General features: G+C 38.7%; 1 protein-coding gene across 1 annotated transcript in view; it reads left to right on the top strand.

The window, feature by feature from the left end:
- The window catches only part of TFAP2C (transcription factor AP-2 gamma), a 21,286-nt gene extending 664 nt beyond the window's left edge, over positions 1-20,622 (top strand). The window contains 10 exon segments of the mRNA XM_073607869.1: positions 1,559-1,639; positions 1,642-1,689; positions 1,691-1,720; positions 1,722-2,036; positions 3,142-3,177; positions 3,179-3,194; positions 6,069-6,273; positions 9,284-9,402; positions 11,564-11,705; positions 19,378-20,622. Of these exon segments, the coding sequence (XP_073463970.1) occupies positions 1,559-1,639; positions 1,642-1,689; positions 1,691-1,720; positions 1,722-2,036; positions 3,142-3,177; positions 3,179-3,194; positions 6,069-6,273; positions 9,284-9,402; positions 11,564-11,705; positions 19,378-19,663 (1,278 nt within the window). The 3' untranslated portion in view covers positions 19,664-20,622.
- The last annotated feature ends 456 nt before the right edge of the window (positions 20,623-21,078 follow it).

Raw genomic sequence — 21,078 nt, 5'->3', positions numbered from 1 at the left:
GCTTGTCTCGGCTCCTGCTGATTAGTTTCAGTCATTTGAATCAATAGGAGGTATTTAGCAAGGAGAGTCGGTCACACAGGACTCTGCTGGGCCGCCTTTTTTGTCCCAAATTAACTAGCCTTGTTATTTTAATGACCGTAACGTTGTAATCTGCTAAAACCCACAGATCAGCTCAATTTAAACATTTTTGCTCAGGTTGCGGGGACCCCCAAAAAAATGTTCTCTCAGCAAGCTGCGAACAGCAGAAGAATGCCTTGTCTGAAACGTATAACATTTGTTGTGATTGAAGCAAATTTGCTAATTTTTAAATATATATATATATAATATATTAGCGCTTAAACATTGTGTTGTTGTTGGAGAACCCTTTTTTATTTTTATAAAGGGGGGGGGGGGGGGGGGGAATGTTGTTTGGTCTCTCCCCACTTATTTTAATTGTTTTTAATTCACAAAACATTATTATTATTATTATTTATAGATGGGTTTTGTTAAAAAAAAGTAAAACAAAAAGCGTGTGTGTTATATACATACCAATTTTATTTTTAAGCAACCCATCTATTTAATAAAAAAAAGTATGTAAGTGTATATACATTTAATATTTTTATTATATTATTTTCTTTTTTTACAAAACAACCCATTTATTAGCATTATTAATAAATATAATATATTAGATGGCTTGTTTTGTTGATTTCCCAAATATCAATATATTTTTTAAAGTGTTTATTATTATTATTATTATTATTATTATTATTATTATTAATAATAATATTAGCTATACTCTGTAAATTAAAAGGGTTTACTGCCACGTAGACTAGCTCTTCACAGGGTCCAAGTTGTTTTTTTTTTTTTTTTTTTTTTATTTTTTTTTGTATATATTATATATTTTTTTTTTATTCCCTCTGTCAGGCCTGATTCACACCTATGCAGGTTGCAGTTTGCATATTCCAGGTGCATTTTTTTTTTTTTTTTTTTTTGGCGTTTTTCAATACACACTTTTTTGATCCATTGAAGTCTATGGAAACCAAAAACCAGAAAAAATACCCCTGGCCCCTTTCCATATAATGCACTAATATGAACTACATCCATAGGAAACCTTGGTGTGAACCAGGCCACTCAAAGTGTTTAAAAAAAAAAAAAAACAAAAAAAATAAACAAAAGTCTCAACGAGGTTGATTTTTTTTTTTTTTTTTTTTTTTTTTTTTTTTCCCACTGCTGGTAACTCCGCAATGGAAACCCTTGTATCGAGGGGGAAAAAAAAAGGGTAAAAATGATTGTTGCCTCGGCCTGCTCTACAGTCTTGCCTTCCATGTGACAAATGTTGCTATTTAGTTAACTTGCCTTCCCTAACTCTGTCCCATGGGGGAGAGGAGAATTAAATTCATATGATTTCAGTAAATTCAGTTTAGCAGATCAAACAGGCCGCCTCTTTGAACAATCCGGGAGCTGGTAGGATCAAAATAGTAATTTGCTGTACTGTATTATATGTTAACGAGCTGAATCAGATTAAAGCCGATTTTGGCAGTATGTTAAACATAACACTCTTTAATTTTTATTTTTATAGGACAGGCACGATGGAAGCAGTAACGGCAACCCTAGGTTACCCCATCTGTCATCCGTCAGCCAACACCTGTACAGTCCCAGCTCCCCCCTCTCTCTCACTCGGGGTCTTCTGATTTTCAGCCCCCTTACTTCCCCACCTCCGTACCAGCCCCTGTCCTACTCCCCAGTCCGCAGACCCTTATTCCCACCTTGGAGACCCCTTCTCCCTGAACGCCATCCACGCTTCTCACCCACCGCCCAGCCAACAGCAAGGATGGCCCAGCCGCCAGAGCCAAGAACATGGAGGAATCTCCCACCACAACAGAACGGGGCTGGTCCATCACATTCCCTCTTTGGACCCTTCATCGGGGAGACTGAGTAGAGACTTCCAAAGGAGGCCAGACATTCTTCTTCAGCACGGTGGAGGCCATGGACTGGAGTCGAGCCTGGCGGACAACCTTGGTCTACCGGAGATTAACCAGCAGATGGACGATGTTGCGGTAATGACCCCTTAAAAATTTTTTTTTTTAAAAATGGGCAACAGGAAGAGCGCTTGTTGAGTTTTGTTGACTTCATGACTTGAGTATTTAATTTTGAATGTTCATGCTTTTAATGATCTCAGCTGGACCTCACTTATGGCGAGCAGTAAACTTGGTTGCCAACATAAGCCGTAGGCAACTTCTGTGATGGTTCTGAAGGCCCAGTTTGATTTTATAACCTCACTGTAGAATAATGAAGATTCTGGAGGCCGTTTTTTTTTTTTTTTTTTTTTTTTATGTAATATTACAGGGTGTGTACACATGGCGGCTAAAGGAGCTGTGAAATGCTCACACAAACTTCAATATTCTCTTCACTTATCCAATCACGAAATGATAAACAAGAACTTGCCTTTCACGTGATTGGCTAATTAAAGGGAATATTCACACAATTTATTGTGTGAACGACCTTTTAAACCTGGCTACACATTATATTATTTTCCTTTTTAGATTTACCAAAACCATATAATATGAGGTCAAACCTAAACACATTTGAATTGTATTCAATGAGGCCGGCCCTTGCACCACATAATGAAGGTAAATCAAAAAAGAAAATTGTATAATGTGTAGCCAGCTTGATTTATTATTATTATTATTATTATTATTATTATTATTATGATTATTTTTAAAAATATATTTTTTAGTAGTCAGGCCTTTAAATTTGTAGGCAGGGTAGAGGTTCTACAATAATAAAAATAAAACTGTAGTTGGTAAAACTTTGTAAAGAGCTGCAAATACTTTTTATCATGAAGTAACTTTATATATATATTTTTTTTTACAGCAGAGAAATCCTAAACCTTAATTTTAGTGGTATTTGGCATACATTTAAAATACAGTATAATATACTGTGTTTTTAATATTAACTGTATTTGTTATTACAGTATTATGTTGTATAGTAATTGTATTTGACACTCTTTTTTTTTTTTTTCCCTTTTTATTGGTGACTGGTTAAGTGTTTGGCATACTTATCACTTCAGAAATGCATATAAAAAATTATTATAATTTTTTTAAAATTAAACATTAGTTTATGCAATCAATGCAATTTTTAAAAATTTTTATTTACTTGCAGAATATGGAGGAGCAAGGTTTAATAATGCATGATCAGGACCGTCATCAAAAAAGGTTTGTTTAAAAATGTTTATTCTTCAAGCTTGTTTTGGTGCATGGTGTTTGAGGGGGAGGGGGAGAGGGGGAGAAACTCTTCAAGGCAAAATGTTATGATCTGTCTTTTGTTATTAAGACGTGTTTTAGATTTCTTTATATATTTTGTAGAAAAAAAAAAAGTTTAAAGGCTAAATACAATTTCAATTAAAACATGAATTTCCACAGAAGAAATAGACATTCTTGAGGTCTTTATGCATTTGTGTTAACAAAAAAAAATAAAATCAATCAAATTTTTTATTTTATTTATTTTTTTACTTTTGATTTACATTTTGGGATTTTTTTTTGTTTGTTTTCTAAACAACCAAATGTTTTTTTTTCCCCTCCTCTCTAAACACAGTGCCTTCCAATATGTCTTTTAACCCTTGAGAATTGAGTAAAAACAGAGCTTTTTCTATAAACTATCTTGATTGCATGATTGTGTCATGTCAAAAATATTTAGATGTCAAGTTTTTTTTTAAGTGGGGAGATGAGTAATTCTGTTATCACAAACATCACTTTGCTGTGAAGCGTGCAAAATGCCTGTTGTGGCTTATAATTAAGAGAGCTTTTCTTCTTCTTTTTTTTTTCTTCTTCTTCTTCTTCTTCTTCTTCATCTTCTTCTTCTTCTTCTTTTTCTTTTTTTTTTTTTTTTTTTATCTGCTGTAAGACTCAGTGCTGTCACATCAAGGTGAAATGATCACCTAACGAAACTGTTGCAAACAGACAGGGTTTTCTTCTCTTTCTTCCCTTTTTTGTATATTCTATTTGCTTGATCTGTTCTGTAAATACAGCGTTTTGATCTGTCATGCAAAACCTGTGTATTATAACATAAACTTGGCACTGAATATGGTCACTTAGTGAATTGTGCTTGCTACCCTAGATGTTAATAGCTTCAGCCTCTAGTTGCCTGCAGGTTGAGCATAAAATTGGCTCAGAAGATTATGTAATCCCCGGCTGTTTTCCTTCTATTATAATTTTACTAAACCTAGAACTTTGTTAATATTATTTAATTTTTTTTTGTGTGCTGTGAACATTTTTTTTGCTTTTGGTTGTCAAGAGGTGGCAAATCTAAGAACTAAGGTGGTGTTGGGCTCTTGGCACTTTTAGTGCTTTTTTTTTTTTTCTTGTATCACGATGTTAACTTTTTTTTTTTGGGTTTTTTTTTTTTTTTAATTTTCTATGAAGATATAAACATGCTTGTGGCAGTCACATGCTTGTCTAACTAATTTATTTATTTTTTCTTTATTATTAATACAGAATATGTATTGTGTGGTTTTTATACTGCATATTATTATTATTTTTTTTTTTTTAAGTTATTTATTTTTTTCCTCTGAAATACCCCCCCCCCCCCTTTATCTTTAAGAATGCACCTTGATTCTCCTGCCCCTCCTCACCACTAAACTGGTGGCTTAACTTTTTATTTTTTCAGGGGCATGGCTTGTACCTCGTGTTTTATTTATTTAGAGCCATTGTATTGTTAATTCTTCAGCAAAGTGCTGTGAATGCTTGCAGAGAGACTTAACGAGCTGTGCACATACAGGGCCTGGCAGGAGTGAGTGTTCCCTTTCAGGAACACGTGTGCGTGCCTGCAGTTCTCCACGCCCTTGTGTACATGTCAATACACCTACACCATTTCCTGGTTTTAGGCGTTTGGACAGAGTTTAATAAACCTGTGTTGAAATTAAAATTTTTCTAAGATCTTAAAAATAATAATAAAAAAAAATGCACAAAAGCATCTACTTTGTTTTGTAAAAAAAAAAAAAAATTGAAATGACTGGTTTTCAGTTCAAACCTTTCCTAAGAAGAAGTTCCTGATAGGTGTATTTATTTATTTATTTATTTTAAATTAATTTGCTTTGTAAATTTTATTTATTTATTTTTTATTGGCTCATTCCGGAAACTCTCCAGAAAAGTGTCGCCTAAAGTATTCTGGGTTTAGGAAAAACTTTGCTGATCTGCTTTCAGTGTGTGGAGCATGGGAAGGCTTGTAGTTTTATTGGAGGCAGACAGAGGGCAGGGTATGCTGGTATTTATGGTTCCTCAGTGGGAGTGTGTAGACAGGCTGTAAACTTGTACTAGAAAGCACTAGCTCCCCAGCAGTTGTAGCTGGATGTTTTGTTTTTTTTTTTTTTGTTTTTTTTTTAATATATTTAAAAATGTGTGTATGTCACTTTAGTTACATCACTGACATTTTTTTTTATATATATATATATATATAAAAAATGAGAGATTCCTGTGGTTGAATTGCATCTTTAATGACTACAAATTTTAGGTGCTATTCCTTTTCTATGAGACGTTTCTTTACCAGAGGAGTTCGTAATCAAACATACCCACCACACAGATATTTTATATTTGTGTGTTGCGTAGCTTTAACAATTAACCGCATACACCTTACAGTCTAATGTCCTCACCGCCCCCCAATTCGGAAGCTTCTAGTTACTTGTTGCAATCATACACATCATATCCCTTGTCTGTATATCTCTGACATACTCTATGGAGTTGTATAAAGGTCATTGAATTGATGACACCAGCCTCTGTAGAAGAGCTTCTATTCTGAGGTCTCCAGCCCATTGACACACTTTAGGACCTGTTTGGTCAGTGGCCACTTAAAGTTTCCATATATATTTTGGGCTGTGGCCAACCCCCCCCCCCCCCCCCCCCCAAAAAAAAAAAGCACGTTGATAGTTTACTGGCTCTATGTAGAGAATGACCCTGTTGGTAATTTGGCCTTGGAGTGCAGTGCCGTAAGGCACAGATGGAGATCAATTCATATGACTAGTATTGTCTGTTTTCTGTGACGTTATCATTGTTCCTATAGCTGCTTCAAAGTATTAACTGCTTCGGTCTCCGCAGGAAAACACACCCTCAGTATGCCATACCAGAAAGACGGACTAATGGGGATGGTCATTAATCCAAATGAAGTCTTCTGCTCTGTGCCTGGAAGATTGTCCCTCCTGAGCTCCACTTCAAAATACAAAGTCACCGTGGCGGAAGTACAGCGTAGACTCTCTCCCCCAGAGTGCCTGAACGCATCCCTGCTTGGTGGAGTCCTTAGAAGGTAAGAAGCCTTGAAGATGGTCCATGTTGCAGCTTCAGTGGACCTTGTGGGTTGGCTGGTCTTGTTGGTTTGCTTCTGGTATCTTGCAGAATGGACAATGCTGGGGAAAAATTGTGGAAAATATTTCTATATCGGTAACAAATGTTTCACATGTGGTAGCAAAATTACTCCCACAGTCAAAACTCATGATTTTAGTTATGGACCACTAGTGGTGGGCTACGTCGCCAACTGGGTTGTTGGTTTTGGGTAGGTTTTTCAGCATCTAGAGAAGGATATTGACACAACTACTTTTTGACTGTGATTGTCTGTCTGTCTAAAATGTGGATCTTTTAAATTTTGGACAGGCAGGGCTTACCTTTATTACTCTATAGAAAGTTCGGAGACCGCTGTTAAACAAAGTGCCAGTTTACTGTCCATCAGACTTCAGGAGGGCCAGACTGCATCCCATCAGTGGAGTATACAATCCCCCATCATTGGTGTCGGTGGGAGGAATTGGGAGAAGTTGTGCCCCACCATTGGTGTTGCTGGGCCCCATTGTTCATTGGGATGAACTGGGACCAGTGTGAGTAGAAAATTCCCTGGTGTCAATGGAAATAAACCATGCCCCATTATTGATATTGGTAGAAAGAATAATGCCCCATTGTTGTCATCAGTGGGAGGAATAGTGCCCTATCATTAATACCAGTGATGAGGCACTATTCTTTGCACTGACCCCATTGAAAGTCAGTGTGTCATATCATTGGTGTCGGTGGAAGGAATGGTGCCCCGTTTGTTGGTGTCGGTGGAAGGAATGGTGCCCCGTTTGTTGGTGTCGGTGGAAGGAATGGTGCCCCGTTTGTTGGTGTCGGTGGAAGGAATGGTGCCCAAAGGGCCAGATAAAGGCAAGCAAAGGGTGATATCTGGCCTCCCGGGCCATAGTTTGGAGACCACTGCTCTATGGCGATATCTCTACCTGTTGCTCACTAGTAGATATAGGTGCATCTATGGACAGCTTGAGCAGTTAAATCTTCATGAAAATTTAGTACTTTTATTTTTTTATTTTTTTTTTTTTATTTTTCAGAGCTATCAATTGGCCTTAGAAGATCTGTATCAGGGCAGATAGTTTGCTGACCTCTGATGGGACAGCAAAGTATATTCCCAGCCTAAGCACATTATATTTCCAGTGGATGGTTTGCTGTACAATCTCTAGCTAGCTAACTACTGTATTTGTTGCCCTGTGAGCTATACACTTTTACAGTGCCCCAAGCAACGAATGAATCTGCTGAAAAACCAAAGAAATGAGCATTGTGGGATGCAGTTTTTCCAATTTTTTTTTTTTTTTTTTTTTTTTTTTTTTTTTTTTTTTTTTGAAACTTCTGGTGGCTTGCAAGGCTCGCAAATGGTCAGATATCCTTTGGCCAGAATAGGTGTGATTGTGCAAAGACCACATTGGTTCTTATGTTCAGTTTTCAATCAATGACTGTGAGGGCTTAGCATCTGATGTTCTTTTGGTTGAAGACAGTTTGCCACGAAGAGGCGTTTTAAGACCAGTACTAAGTGTCTAGTATCTCATGCATGTATGCTGAATATTGATTCTGGTCCAACTGCTTTTTATTTAATGATGGAAGATTGGGTGGAGCAGTTCCAAAAAAAAAAACCTCCCCGTAATGTAATTCAACTAAACCTTCTATTCTTAGTTTCTGGTGCCACTTTTGCAATTGCAACAATGGCTTTCTTTGTCCTGAAAACTGTTAAGGAGACCACAAAAGGGCAGACGCATAAAATGAAGGGGGGGGGGATAAAAAAAAAAAAAAAGAATCGTTATACCACATTGTGTAGTAACAAGCCAGCTAATTTAAATTTGAACTAATTGTATTCAAATGAGCAGGAGGCTCCACAGTACGGTCTGCTCCTGGTGTTGTTGGGTTCCTCTGAATAACTAGTCACTTCAAAGCTGTTGATCCTTTTGGAGGGCAAGTTTCAAAACTGGAAATGTCTCTTTTTTTTTTTTTTTTTATAAGGTCCTTCTACATTTAAAGGGTTCATGGAAATCCCTGATGAAAGCCATCTTTCTCTTTCTCTTTCTCTTTCTCTTTTTTTTTTTTTTTTTTATAGAGCGTTTAAGTTGAACAATTGAAGTTTATGCTAGTTTCTTGGAGAAACTTTCTCGAGGAGGGGAGGGGGGAGAGAAACAGGCCATTGATGTTGCAAGACAAGTGGTCACAATGTTTTAAGAACAAGCCACTGAGGATACATGTGACTGGTTGTATGCAAGAGCCCATTGGATGTGGCTTGAGGGTAGAACTGAGATGCTGGAGATCTTGCAACCATAGTCCTTCAGACATTAGATGTTGGTGGGATTATTGACCCTGTGGGCATCACACAAAACTAGCCCATATGTGACTGGTTGTATGCAAGAGCCCATTGGATGTGGCTTTAGGACAGAAATGAGATGCTGGAGATCTTGCAACCAAAGTCCTTCAGACATTAAATGTTGGTGGGGTTATTGAACTTGTAGGCATCGCCCACATGTGACTGGTTGTATGTAAGAGCCAATTGGATGTGGCTAGAAGGCAGAAATGAGATGCTGGAGATCTTGCAAGCAAAGTCCATCAGATGTTGGTGGGGTTATTGAACCTGTGGGCATCACCCAAAACTAGCCCTTGAATTGTAGCAACTGAACAAAAGATTTGCTTGATTAAAATGTCATAATAATTTGAAGTTCTCTGCTTTGAAAAGACATTGGATATAATCCCTCAACAAGTCTCCGCAGATCAAGATACCTTTTCGCGAGGTAGCTCCTGTGAAATCCTATCGTTTTAATCCATTGTCTGTCAGAGTTTGGATACATTGTTTAGTAATGCGAGGGAATTCTACCCCTGTCAGATCAATGTTTGCCTCCTATAAAGTCTTGTTGTCTCTTGGGGCTGACGCCCTGGTGGATACCTGAGACTTGTTTGTTGGTTAAACACCCTATTGGGAGCATTGACATGACTCTTCTGACTCCCTGTTCTTTTCTTTCCCCACCCAGAGCCAAATCGAAAAACGGAGGGAGGTCGCTGCGAGAAAAGCTAGAGAAAATTGGTCTAAACTTGCCGGCTGGGAGAAGGAAAGCTGCAAATGTGACTCTTTTAACGTCTCTCGTGGAAGGTTTGTTGGGTTTTTTATTTTTTAAATCGCTTTGGCTGATAAATTTGATCTTCTTCTTAAGTATCATGTCTTTCATTAAAGGACCAACACATTTTGGCTATACACTGAAGTTAGTGATTTGTGTACAACAAATAGAGTATAATATTCAGTCTACTAGAGAATATTCAGTCTACTAGAGAATGGTGTAAGGTACACGATAGAGCAGCCTTTCTCCACGTTTTTACCCCTGAGGAACCCTTTAAAATCCTTTTTAGGTCTTGGGGAACCTCTACTAAAACTTTCATTGGGGAAAAATGCCCTTCATATCAGTGGCCAGTAGGTAGAATGTCTTTACAGCAGCGATATAAAAGGCATACTGGTTTCAGGACTCGGCCATGAGATGTTGGCCCCCTGGACTATGCAGGAAAAGGGAGGTCAATTAGCCATAGACCAAGGAACCCCAGGGTTCAATGGAACTCTGGTTGAGAATAGCTGTGGAAGAGTGTTTGTTGCTACTGTAAACAAAGCATTGTAGTGTGGTGTTGGTGTTTGTTGTTTTTTTTTTTTTTTTTTTTTTTGTCTTGGCTGAGTTTACACTTATTTTGGATGCGGCTCACAGCAGGGGTCCGGTGCGTCCCTGTTCTCTGTTTCAGGAATGAATGGGGCCTGAATTCGGACCTGAAACTGAGCAAAAGAGGCACAAGACCCCTGTGCAAGCCGCCCCAAGAATATGTGAACCTGCTCCATTGAGAGCCGGTCACAGACTCCTGTAATGCGAAACGGATGGGGGGTTGACGCCCCCATCCAATTCGCATAGGTGTGAACCCAGCCTTAAGCAATTTTAAATGTCTATGGAGTCCAAAAATTTTGTTTTGCAACAAATGTGGTCTTCTTGCAGCTCATCTGTGGTTGTAAGGTTAATGATTTCAATGGGTGTAGGACCTGTTCCATTCTGTAGGTCACTAAGCCTGTGTATGTCTTCAAAGGCCAGACTAAGTCTCCAGGATGTCGGTTGGAAAGATATTGGGTGTTTGCTTGGTGGCAATGGTAGCTCATGTATGGCACTCCTGATTCTTCACTCTTAAGATTTCCAGCAATCGCCAATGCGAATTTGAGAAGATGCTTGTTGTTGCATCAATGGAAAGTGGGAGGATCCAGCAGTAGGAGGAAATGCTTAAAATTGGGAACCTTAAATTTCGATACTACTAGAAAGTAACGTTCCCAACTTTAAGCATTTCATCCGACTGCTGGGTGCTTCCACTTTTCCATTGATGCAACAAGCATCTTCTTCAGAAATGCTCATTGAGGTTCTGAATTGGACGCTCTTCTTCTTAAGGATAACAACCCTTTTATGGTATATGGGGAGTTGTGATATCCCCAGAAAGTCATCTCCATAAAATTTTGACAACTTTTTTATTCGATCCTGGGAAAACAACCAACAATCGTCATAGTGTGGTGTTGTGTGTGTGTTTTTTTTTTTTTTTTTTTTTTTTTTGTCTGAGATGATGCAAGGGTTAACATTGCTCAGCCGTTAGTCACTTCCTCGCTTAGGCCTGTTTGGATGTTGGGGCTGGAAGTTCTTTTTAATGGTAACTTTCTTGGTTTCTAATTGCGTAGTGTTATGAATACTGCTGTAGCCTGTGCAGTTATTGGACATGATAAAATCATTAAACAGTGTAGAAGGTCACCGACATTTGTTAAGCTACTTGGCCAGTTTATTTTATTTATTTTCTTTTTTACACTCACGTTTCCATTCCTGAGTAGTCTCCAGTGGAAAACAAAATGGTTTTCCGCTATGGGAAACAAATCGAGATGTGTTTTCAGTTAGTGTAAGCTGGCCTGCAGGTAATGGGGTATGCTGGGCCGCAATTATTATGCAAGGCTGTGCGAGGGGAGGGGTTTGAAAGTTGCTCTCAGGCCAGTCAACCAACTGCTGAAGCCAGACAGAGCCTCTGCATTTTAATCTTACCCTATTGACTTCTCAAAAGTGTGGAAAGTTGTGTGTGCTAGGTAATTTTTTTTTTTTTTTTTTTTTTTCTTCCATTTTATTTCCTTCTCTTCCCCCCCCCCCCCCCCCCCTTTTTTTTTATTTATTATTATTATTATTATTTTTACTTTTTTTTTTTTTTTTAATGGAACTTATACAAAACATTATATATGACATAATTTTGTTGAATTGCAGGGGAGGCCGTACACCTCGCTCGTGACTTTGGCTACGTCTGTGAAACCGAGTTCCCCTCTAAGGCCGTAGCAGAATACCTGAGCCGACCACACGCAGAACGCAACGACATGGGCAATCGGAAAAACATGCTCCTTGCTGCTAAGTAAGTAGCTTTTGGCAATTCTGGATTTATCTTGTGTGTTTTTCGAAGATCTGGTTTTCATGCAGAAAGAGGTGTGCGTTGATGTTCTATGAATAAAGCTGCTCCGCCTCTACCAAAATTTAACCAAGGTCACACTTGTCCAATGGGAAGCTGCTTCATAAAGCCTTCATGTAGACTTTTTTTTTTTTTTTTTTCCCCAGTGTATAGAAGGCTCCTGAGATGTATCATATATGCAAACAGTTACTTTTTTTAGCAAACGATGTGGAAGAGTTAAAACCTTTGTCAGGCTTTTATTGCTGCAACATGTATGTCTCTGGCTTTGACTCCTCAATGGTTCATAGTTGAATGTGGCCAAGTCCCATTCGTAATGAATGCAGCAGTCACCGGTGAGGCTGCTTTCAGCATAAATGGGGGAACCTAGAGTTTGGAATTTTTAGGTCTAGAAAACCTAATCGGAGCTCCAGACCGAGGAACACAGAATTCAAGAACCTTTTACTTGGGTTTCTATCAAGAAAATGTTTTAAAAAAAAAAAAAAATCAACGCGTTTCATGGGCAAAAATATATCTCGGGGCTCAAAAATTGCTTGTAATGATTCAAAAACGGCAAAACTTTTTTCAATGAACAAAAAACAGAAAAAAGTGCCCAGGAGGAATTGGATAGAATTAGATATAATTAGATATATTTCAAAGTTGCACTGACATGCGGCTTTGAAATTGAGCGATTTTTCAGATGAGGTCAATGAGAAATGAGGAAACCTTCCCATGGATGACACAGACAAAAATAAAAAAAACCTGCTTTAAAAAAAAAAAAAAAAAAAAAAAAAAAAGTCTAATGAAAGCACCAGACCCAGAAACAAAGAATTCAAGAATCTTTTTAATCTGGTGTTGGTTCATAGCAAGAAAACACAAATCATCCAACACGTCTCAGGTGATCTCCCTCTTCGTCGAGGCTATTTTATTTAGCTAGGAATGCTCAAAACGGCACAGTCACCAAAATATTTGAAGGCTGCACAAATCTCTCACTCTCTCTATATAGAGATATATATATATATCTCTCTAATGGTATGTATATGGTTTTGTTAGTGAATGGCTTACTTAATGCTTCAGAAATGAGGTTGATATGGAAACAATTTCAAAGATGGCTGTGTGCAAAGGTAAAATGCTTTTTTTTTTTTTTTTTTTTTTTTTTTTTTTTTAAGGGATTATCAAAGATGCAGTTTTAGTAAAGGCTGTTTTTGAGCTCTTCATCCTTTTGACATCTTGGACTTTGAAGCTTCTAAGGACCTGCCCCCGAGGCCCCCTATGCTGGGATCACTCTGAAACTCGTGGGAGGGGTCATATGAAAATCGCTTTACCGCGTGTAGCTTTTATTTATATATGTTGTACATTTTAATAAAGCCGCAGGAAAGATGAGTTGATACTTGGTTCAGGACAAGTTCTTGGGTTTGTTAAACCTTTTTATCAAAGAAGTTTCATCTGAATTTCCGCTTTCTGGTACTGAGCTTATAAACTTTTGAAATTTTAGCAATTCTGTGATTTTTGGATTGGTACACCCTAAATTCTGAGTTGTTGTGTGTTTTTTATTTATTTTCTACTGCTCTGGGTGCTTTGTGCACTGGTGTGCAGTCATGTTGGAACAGGAAGGGGCCGTCCCCAAACTGTTCCCACAAAGTTGGGAGCATGAAATTGTCCAAAATATCTTGGTGTGCTGATGCCTTAAGAGTTCCCCTCACTGGAACTAAGGGGCCAAACCCAACCCCTGAAAAACAACCCCCACACCATAATCCCCCCTCCACCAAATGATTTGGACCAGTGCACAAAGCAAGGACATGGATGAGCGAGTTTGGGTTGGAGGAACTTGACTTGCCTGCACCGAAAGACTATTGCCCTGAAAAGCTTATATATATATATATATATATATATATATATATATATATATATATACATACATACATACATACATACATACATACATACATACATACATACATACATACATACATACATTTTTTTTTTTTTTAATGCATGGCCACACTTCTACACTTTCACACCCCCTGAGGAGCTTGCATGGCTAGGCCCTCATCTTGGTCAATCAGACACAGTGGGGCCAATTTTGGGTGGCAGTTGGCTAAACCACCAGTGTGTTTTTTTGTGGGAGCTCTAGGATAAACCCACTTAAGACGTCGCAAGAGCAATGCAGATGACACCCCTGTTGGGTTCGGAGCCTAGGACCTTAGAACTGCAAGACAAGCACGCTAGCCATTTAACCGCTATGATGCGCCATATCCTGAAGCGTCCAATCGGAGGTAACCTTCCATCAATTTGGGGCAGCCTGGTTTCTGTGGATTGCTGTGCTTTTTTTTGCATGCTGCCTTCTGCCTCTCTGGAATCAGTGAGCTGATAATTCAGTCTGGGCTGAGCTCGCTGCCTGATAGGTTTCAAAGCGACTCAGCGATGCAGAACTCTCTCTCTTGAGAACGATTTGCAGGCTGGCTTCACAGAACATGATCTTGTTGTGTAATTAGCTTGTCGTGATGAGCGCTTAATGAACGGGAGACTCCGTGATTGAATTTAGCTAACATCCCACAAGTCCTTGCTGTTGCCTGTGCGCCTGGATCACCTGTCCTCTGTACCAACCTTTTTCCAGCAGCGTGGAATAAAATCGCCAAATGTATACCTTTTTTGTTTATTTTGGAGATTAAAAAAAAAAAAAAAAAAAAAGATCTTTTTTATTTTGAATACTTTAGTTTTTTTCATAAAAATTTGGAAGTTGTTATCAAAGTTTAAATTTCCAGGTAATATAAATTTTTGGCAACAAATTGCTTGATTGATTGTCCAAATTGATTTGTCCATAACTTTTGAGACAAGCTTTCGTAGATTGATCTACGTTTATGATCCATTTTAAGCTACAGGGGGTGCTCCAGTTGGCTGCCTTTTTGTTTGCTCTGCAGTATGTAGCTCATCTCAGTTCTGAAAAGGTCGGTTTCTGACAATGCCCGGGGGTGGACGCTTTTTTTTTTTTTTTTTCCCTTTTGAGCTTGCAATCTAGGAAAATGCATAAAGTACTTCTCATCATAAAACTCCTTTTTATCAGGTTTTGGTACAGTCGCCCAGACTTTTTAAGAGGTTTCCGGAGATAAGAATGTCCCGTATAAGGGGGGGGGGTTGCGTGAGGATTTTATGGCGTTGCTGCTAGTGGTTTTAAGTGATGTGGCTCTTGAGTAATAATTTTCAGGTGGTGTTTAAATAGCTGAATGCTGAGTAAGTAGCTAGTCATCTCAGCCAGGGACAATGGGGGGGGGGGGGGGGGGGGGGGGGAGGAATATGAAGCTGGAAATTCTAGAGCCCATACCGGAATCTATGGGAAACTACTAAGTTGCGTTGCTTGGTGGGTATGTTGTTGTAGTGGGTATTTTTTTTTTTTTTTTTAAATGTATGTATTTTTTTTTTAAATGGGGCAGAAAAAAAAAAAAGGTAGAAAAACATGATGTAAGCTTTTTAGAGGCTTCATTAATTTAGAGCAGGGGTCTCCAAACTTACTAAAGGACCGGTTTACTGTCCTTCAGACTTTAGAAGGGCCCCGGACTCTGGCCAGTCGGAGAAGAAAATTGGTAATGCCGCGTACACACGAGCGGACTTTTCGACCGGACTTGTCCGACGGACTTTTGACAGACTTTCCCAACGAATGGACTTGCCTACACACGATCACACCAAAGTCCGGATTCGTACGTGATGACATACGACCGGACTAAAATAAGGAAGTTGATAGCCAGTAGCCAACAGTTGCCCTAGCATCGGTTTTCGTCCGTCGGACTAGCATACAGACGAGCGGATTTTTCGATTGGAACTGGATCCGGCGTCTTGCCGAGAAAGTTCCCTCGGTGGATAAGGTCCCCCCTGTACTGTGCAAGTGCTGCGCTTGCGCAGTACGCATGACCAGGAGCCGCCGAAGATGAAAATCTTCAATCAGCTGTACACGGCGCCTGCGCCCTAGGTCCAGGCTGAAGCCCCACCATCCAAGTGGACCTAGAGGGGGAATAAAAAAGTGACGAGCAAAGCGAGGCCGTGCCCGAAGCGTGGCGAGGGGCCCTCTTACAGGCGCCGTGTACAGCTGATTTCTTCTCTATTTCGCTTTGGCTACTTCCGCCGGCTCCTACTGCGCGGGCGCTGCGCCTGCGCAGTAGAGGGGGGGTCCTTTCCTGCCGAGAGGAACTTTCTCGGCAGAACACCGGCGGAGTACTGGCAGAAAGATTTGAAACCTGTTCCAAATCTAAAGTCCGTCAGATTTTCGACAGTCGAATTGTCCGCCGGACTCGGTCCGTTGGACCAGTCCAGTCAAAGTCCACCCTTGTGTACGCGGCATTAGAGTAAATAAGGCACCATCTTGGGTATTAAGGGGAGACATGGTGCCCCATTGTTGGTGTCAGTGAAAGGAATATTGCCTCACTATTAGTTTCAGTTGGAGGAATAATGGTCCATTGTTGGTGTCCATGGGGGGAAAATGGTGCTCCAAGGGACAGGTAAAGATGAGCAAAGGGCCACATCCGGCCCCTGGGCCACAGTTTGGTGACCACTGATTTAGAGGCTTCATTCACTATAGATTTTTTTTTTTTTTTTGTTTTTTCCCCTCAATGGGGAAAAAACAAGGCTTTTTATTTTGTGCAGTAAACGTTTATGGGGAACTGTGTCAAATGCTTTTGCAAAATCTTCCTTTATCTAGATGGCAACTCACCTCCTCATAGAAGGTTAATAGATTGGTTTGGCAAGAATGATTCTTCATGAATCTATGCTGATTACTGCTAATGATACCGTTCTTATTACTAAAATCTTGTATATAGTCCCTTATCATCCCCTCCAAGAGCTTGCATACTATTGATGTTAGGCTAACTGGTCTGTAATTCCCAGGGATGTAAATTCAATACCTTCGTCATCTCCCCATCCTTTGTACCCAGATGTCCTTCCTCATTCTTTATGGGGCCAATATGGTCTGTCCTCCCTTTTTTTACTGTTTACATACATAAAGAATTTCTTTGCTCTCCTCCGCTATGTGTCTTTCGTGTTCTATCTTAGCCACCCTAATTGCACCCTTACATTTCTTGTTGCATTCTTTATAAATAGAAAAATACAGCGCTAAAGAACATATATATAATGTGTAAAAATTATTTTATCTGCATTATTTATAAAGTTTGAATGCTGATGATCCCTTAGCCTTGTATTTTTTTTTTTTTTTTTTTTTGAAGGCCTTCTCTTTTGCTTTTTATACGCATTTTTACATTGGCGTTAAGCCAGCCAGGACTTTTGTTTGCTCTTTTTAATAGTATTACCCAATGGGATGCATTGGCTAATGCCCTTATTTATTATGCTGATCTCTCCTCTGTGTTCTTTGTTCCTAAGATTTTATCCCAATTTATATCTTCTAGCAAGGATCATAGTTTAGGGAAGTTGGCTCTTTTGAAATTCAGTGTCTTTGTATTCCCCTTATGTTTCCTATTTGTGTGATTTTATACTGAAGCCAATTGACCTGTGATTGCTGTTTCCTAAATTGCCCCGTATTTCCACATCCGTGATCAGGTCTGTATTGTTGGTAATCAGTACATCTAGTAATGTTTTATTTCTAGTTGGTGCGTCTACCATCTGAACCATAAAATTTGTCCTGCAAGACATTTAGGAACTGGCGAGCCTTAGACGAATGCGTGGTGCCCTCCGCCCAGTCTATGTCTGGATAATTAAAATCCACCATTATGATAACACTTCCCATCCTTGCTGCTAATCCAAATTGAGATAGGAGATCCGTCTCTACTTCCTCCCTCAGGTTAGGGGGCCTATAGCATACTCCCAGTATTATTTTCCCCTTAGCTTCATCCCTTTGGAGCTCTACACATAAGGGTTCCACCTCCTCCCTAGCTCCTTAGTGATGTCATCATTCACTTGTACATTATTCTTGATATACAGGCATACAGCCATTGTATTAAACATATTTTTTTTTTTCCTGCGTACTGATTCACCAAAACATCTTAATTTTTGTTCTTTTGGAACAATTACAACACTGTCACATGTATCAAAAATATCAAAAATCAACAAGATCCAAAAAAGTGTGTGGTGTTTTGGTTTTTAATTTTTTTTTTTTTTTTTTTTATTTATTTTTAGCGAATATTCCTAAAGTGTTTTTTGTTTTTTTTTTTTTAATAAAAAAATATTTGTAGAGTTTATTTATTATAATTTTTTTTTTTTGCCCTATTTAAAACACAAGGGAAGAGTTGTAAATCTAGTAGGAGGTTGCCCATATACTCTACCTGATACATTTTGTGTCCAAGGAGAATTTACCCTTAGGCATCCTAATGAACAATTTGCTAGAACTATTTTGTAGTTAAAGTATCTACGTAAATGATAAGGTTGTAAAAAAAAAAAAAAAAAAAATTGTACTTCAGTCCCTGCCCCCCTCTCTCCAAGGATGTATTCCTTGACTAAAAAAAAATAAAGTTTTAGCAGTAGGTAAAATATATAACTTTTTGCTCCTAATGCGTTCCCAAGCCATTTTTACTGTGAAGAGCCTCCATCAAAATAAAAAGTTGTAATTTTTCCATGTGGAGCATACGGTCTTTTTTAGATTTGACGGTAAATTGGCAGAACTTGATTATATGATTATCATCCAGCCTTCTTTCCCTTCCCTTTTTTTTTTTTTTTTTTTTTAATTATTTATTTAATTGGGTATAGTCCTAGAATCCAATGTTCTTTGTATTTACAATGTGGTGGCCAAAACTGGTTCCTATATTCAAGGGGTGGTCTTCCATGTGATTTTACACAGAGGCAATACTATGGGGACATCGTGTGTTCTGCTTCTCCTTATTTTTTTTATTTTTATTATTTATTTTTTTTAAATAATAATAATAAAAAATCTCTCTCAGATTGGAAATAAACAGACTACATTTTTAATTGATAAATTCCTATCAACTTGATGCCTGACTTTTTTTTTTTTTTTTGTAGCTCTGAATACATTTCAATAAAATTTAAGGTTCCAGAGCTTGATTGGCTTAAGACGATTAATGGGTGGCCCGGCTGTTTGTGTGGTTTGGCTTTTTATTTATTTTTTTTTTTTCCATTTTGAATTGTGTCGTACATTTCGGGTTTGAGTTTTTGGTAGTTTTAAACTTGGAATGAGCTGGTCACTGATGTGTCCCTAATGATAAGACCAGGACTGGGTACCCTCCTATGTAGAACACAGTCTGTAAGCTCTCCTGGTATGCTGAGCAAAAAAAATTGAGGTTCTACAAAGGATAGCAGCGCCAGCCTTGAGAACCTTTGGCAGCTATGGTAAGTTGCTACTTGATGTCGACTTTATCACCACCTTTATTTATTTTATTTAATTTTTCACACTTAGGTTTTGAGTTTTTTTTTTTTTTTTTTTAAATGGTGGCTGTTTTTAATGGTGTAAATATTTACTAAAAATACCCCCCCCCCCGTTTTTTTCCCCCCTTCAATGTTTGCTCTTTATGTTCTCTAAAAGTACAACAACCCCCCCCCCCCCCTCTTCTTCTTTTTTTTTTTTTTTTTTTTTTTTTTTTTTATTTTCCAGGAGATTTCTGAACTTTGAATTTTTACAGATTCTTGAGTCAATTGCTCATTATTACTAAAATTTTAATTTGTAATTTTTTTTTTTTCTTTTAAATCATAGGCAGATCTGCAAAGAATTCACAGACCTCCTCACCCAGGACAGAACGCCCCTCGGTAACGCGAGACCAAGCCCGATTCTGGAACCAGGGATCCAAAGCTGCTTGTCGCACTTCAGCCTCATCACGCACGGTTTCGGGAGTGCCGCCATTTGCGCCGCCATGACCTCTCTACAAAACTACCTGAACGAAGCATTAAAGATCGCAGACAAAATGTACATGAATTCTGGAGAACAAAGCCCAGGGGAGAGCAACAAATCTTTGGACAAGATGGACAAACACAGGAAATAAGAGACGGGACCAGGACAACGTTTTTTTTCAATGTTGCTGGGAACGAGGGGGTTCAGGAGATTGGCGCGGCGGCCAGCTTCTATCCCCCTTTATCTTACTATGGACATGTGAGCAGACTTTTTATTATTTTTTTTTTTTTTTGCTCTGGAGACTTTGACCCTGTGGGACGGTGCTCTTTTCAGATCTTCATTTTTCACTGCCCAGAACTTGTGTTGGGAACTCCAAGAATTTTTTTTTTTAAAAACTCCTTTGCACTCTTTTAACCCGCCATGTTCCCCCCCAATAATACATTTTAATGAGACCTTCAGATCCAAAATTTTTGTAGAATAGCATTTGTAGGATTTTTAATCCCTTGTCTTAATCTGCATGTCAGACCCTGCCCTAAATATTTTCATGGAGACAAAATGAAGATTATTTAAATTTTTATACTGGCCTGTTGCTTTTTTTTGTGTGCGTGGCAACAGATAGTAGGCTGAAATCTTACACCTCCGATGTCAATTTCTTTTAAACGGTCTGACCACAGGCGATAACTGTCTCTTGTCAAGAGTTTTATAGAATACTGTATATAGAAGAATGATGGAGCATATTTTTTATGTAGCCTGTGCCATTTTTTTTTTCTTTTTTCTTTTTCTCAACCTAGGTCATGGTGCCAAAAATTAACAAAAATAAATTATGCTTACGTTTTTATTTTATTTTTTTTTTCAGTGCTGAAAAGGTCATCTTGTGATAGCTGAGGCTTTTTGATCTCCAAGTATACATTTCTCAGGTTTTTTTCAGTGTTGAGATTACTTCCTTGTTCCTGTTGGTTGCTGGAAAATTATAGATTGCAGCCAACTGGTCCTTTTTTTAAAAAAAAAAAAAATACAGTATCCCAGTGTACACCCCTCACATTTTTTTTTGGTAAATCTTTTCTTCTATCTTTTCATGTGACAACACTGAAGAAATGACAGTTTGTCTACAATGTAAAGTAGTGAGTGTACAGCTTGTATAACAGTGTAAATTTGCTGTCCCCTCAAAATAACTCAACACACAGCCATTAATGTCTAAACTGCTGGCAACAAAAGTCAGTACACCCCTAAGTGAAAATGTCCACATTGGGCCCAAAAGTGTCAATATTTTGTGTGGCCACCATTATTTTCCAGCACTGCCTTAACCCTCTTGGCCATGGAGGTCACCAGAGCTTCACAGGTTGTCACTGGAGTCCTCTTCCCCTCCTCCATGACGACATCATAGAGCTGGTGGATGTTAGAGACCTTGCGCTCCTCCACCTTCCTCTTGAGGATGTCCCACAGATGCTCAATAGGGTTTAGATCTGAAGACATGCTTGGCCAGTCCATCACCTTTACCCTCAGCTTCTTTAGCAAGGCAGTGGTCATCTTGGAGGTGTGTTTGGGGTCATTATGTTGGAATACTGC

The sequence above is a fragment of the Aquarana catesbeiana genome, linkage group LG12 (assembly GCF_042186555.1).
Source record: "Aquarana catesbeiana isolate 2022-GZ linkage group LG12, ASM4218655v1, whole genome shotgun sequence".
Lineage (NCBI taxonomy): Eukaryota > Metazoa > Chordata > Amphibia > Anura > Ranidae > Aquarana > Aquarana catesbeiana.
The sequence above is the reverse complement of the archived record's forward strand: the minus strand, read 5'-3'. Positions and strand labels throughout refer to the sequence as shown.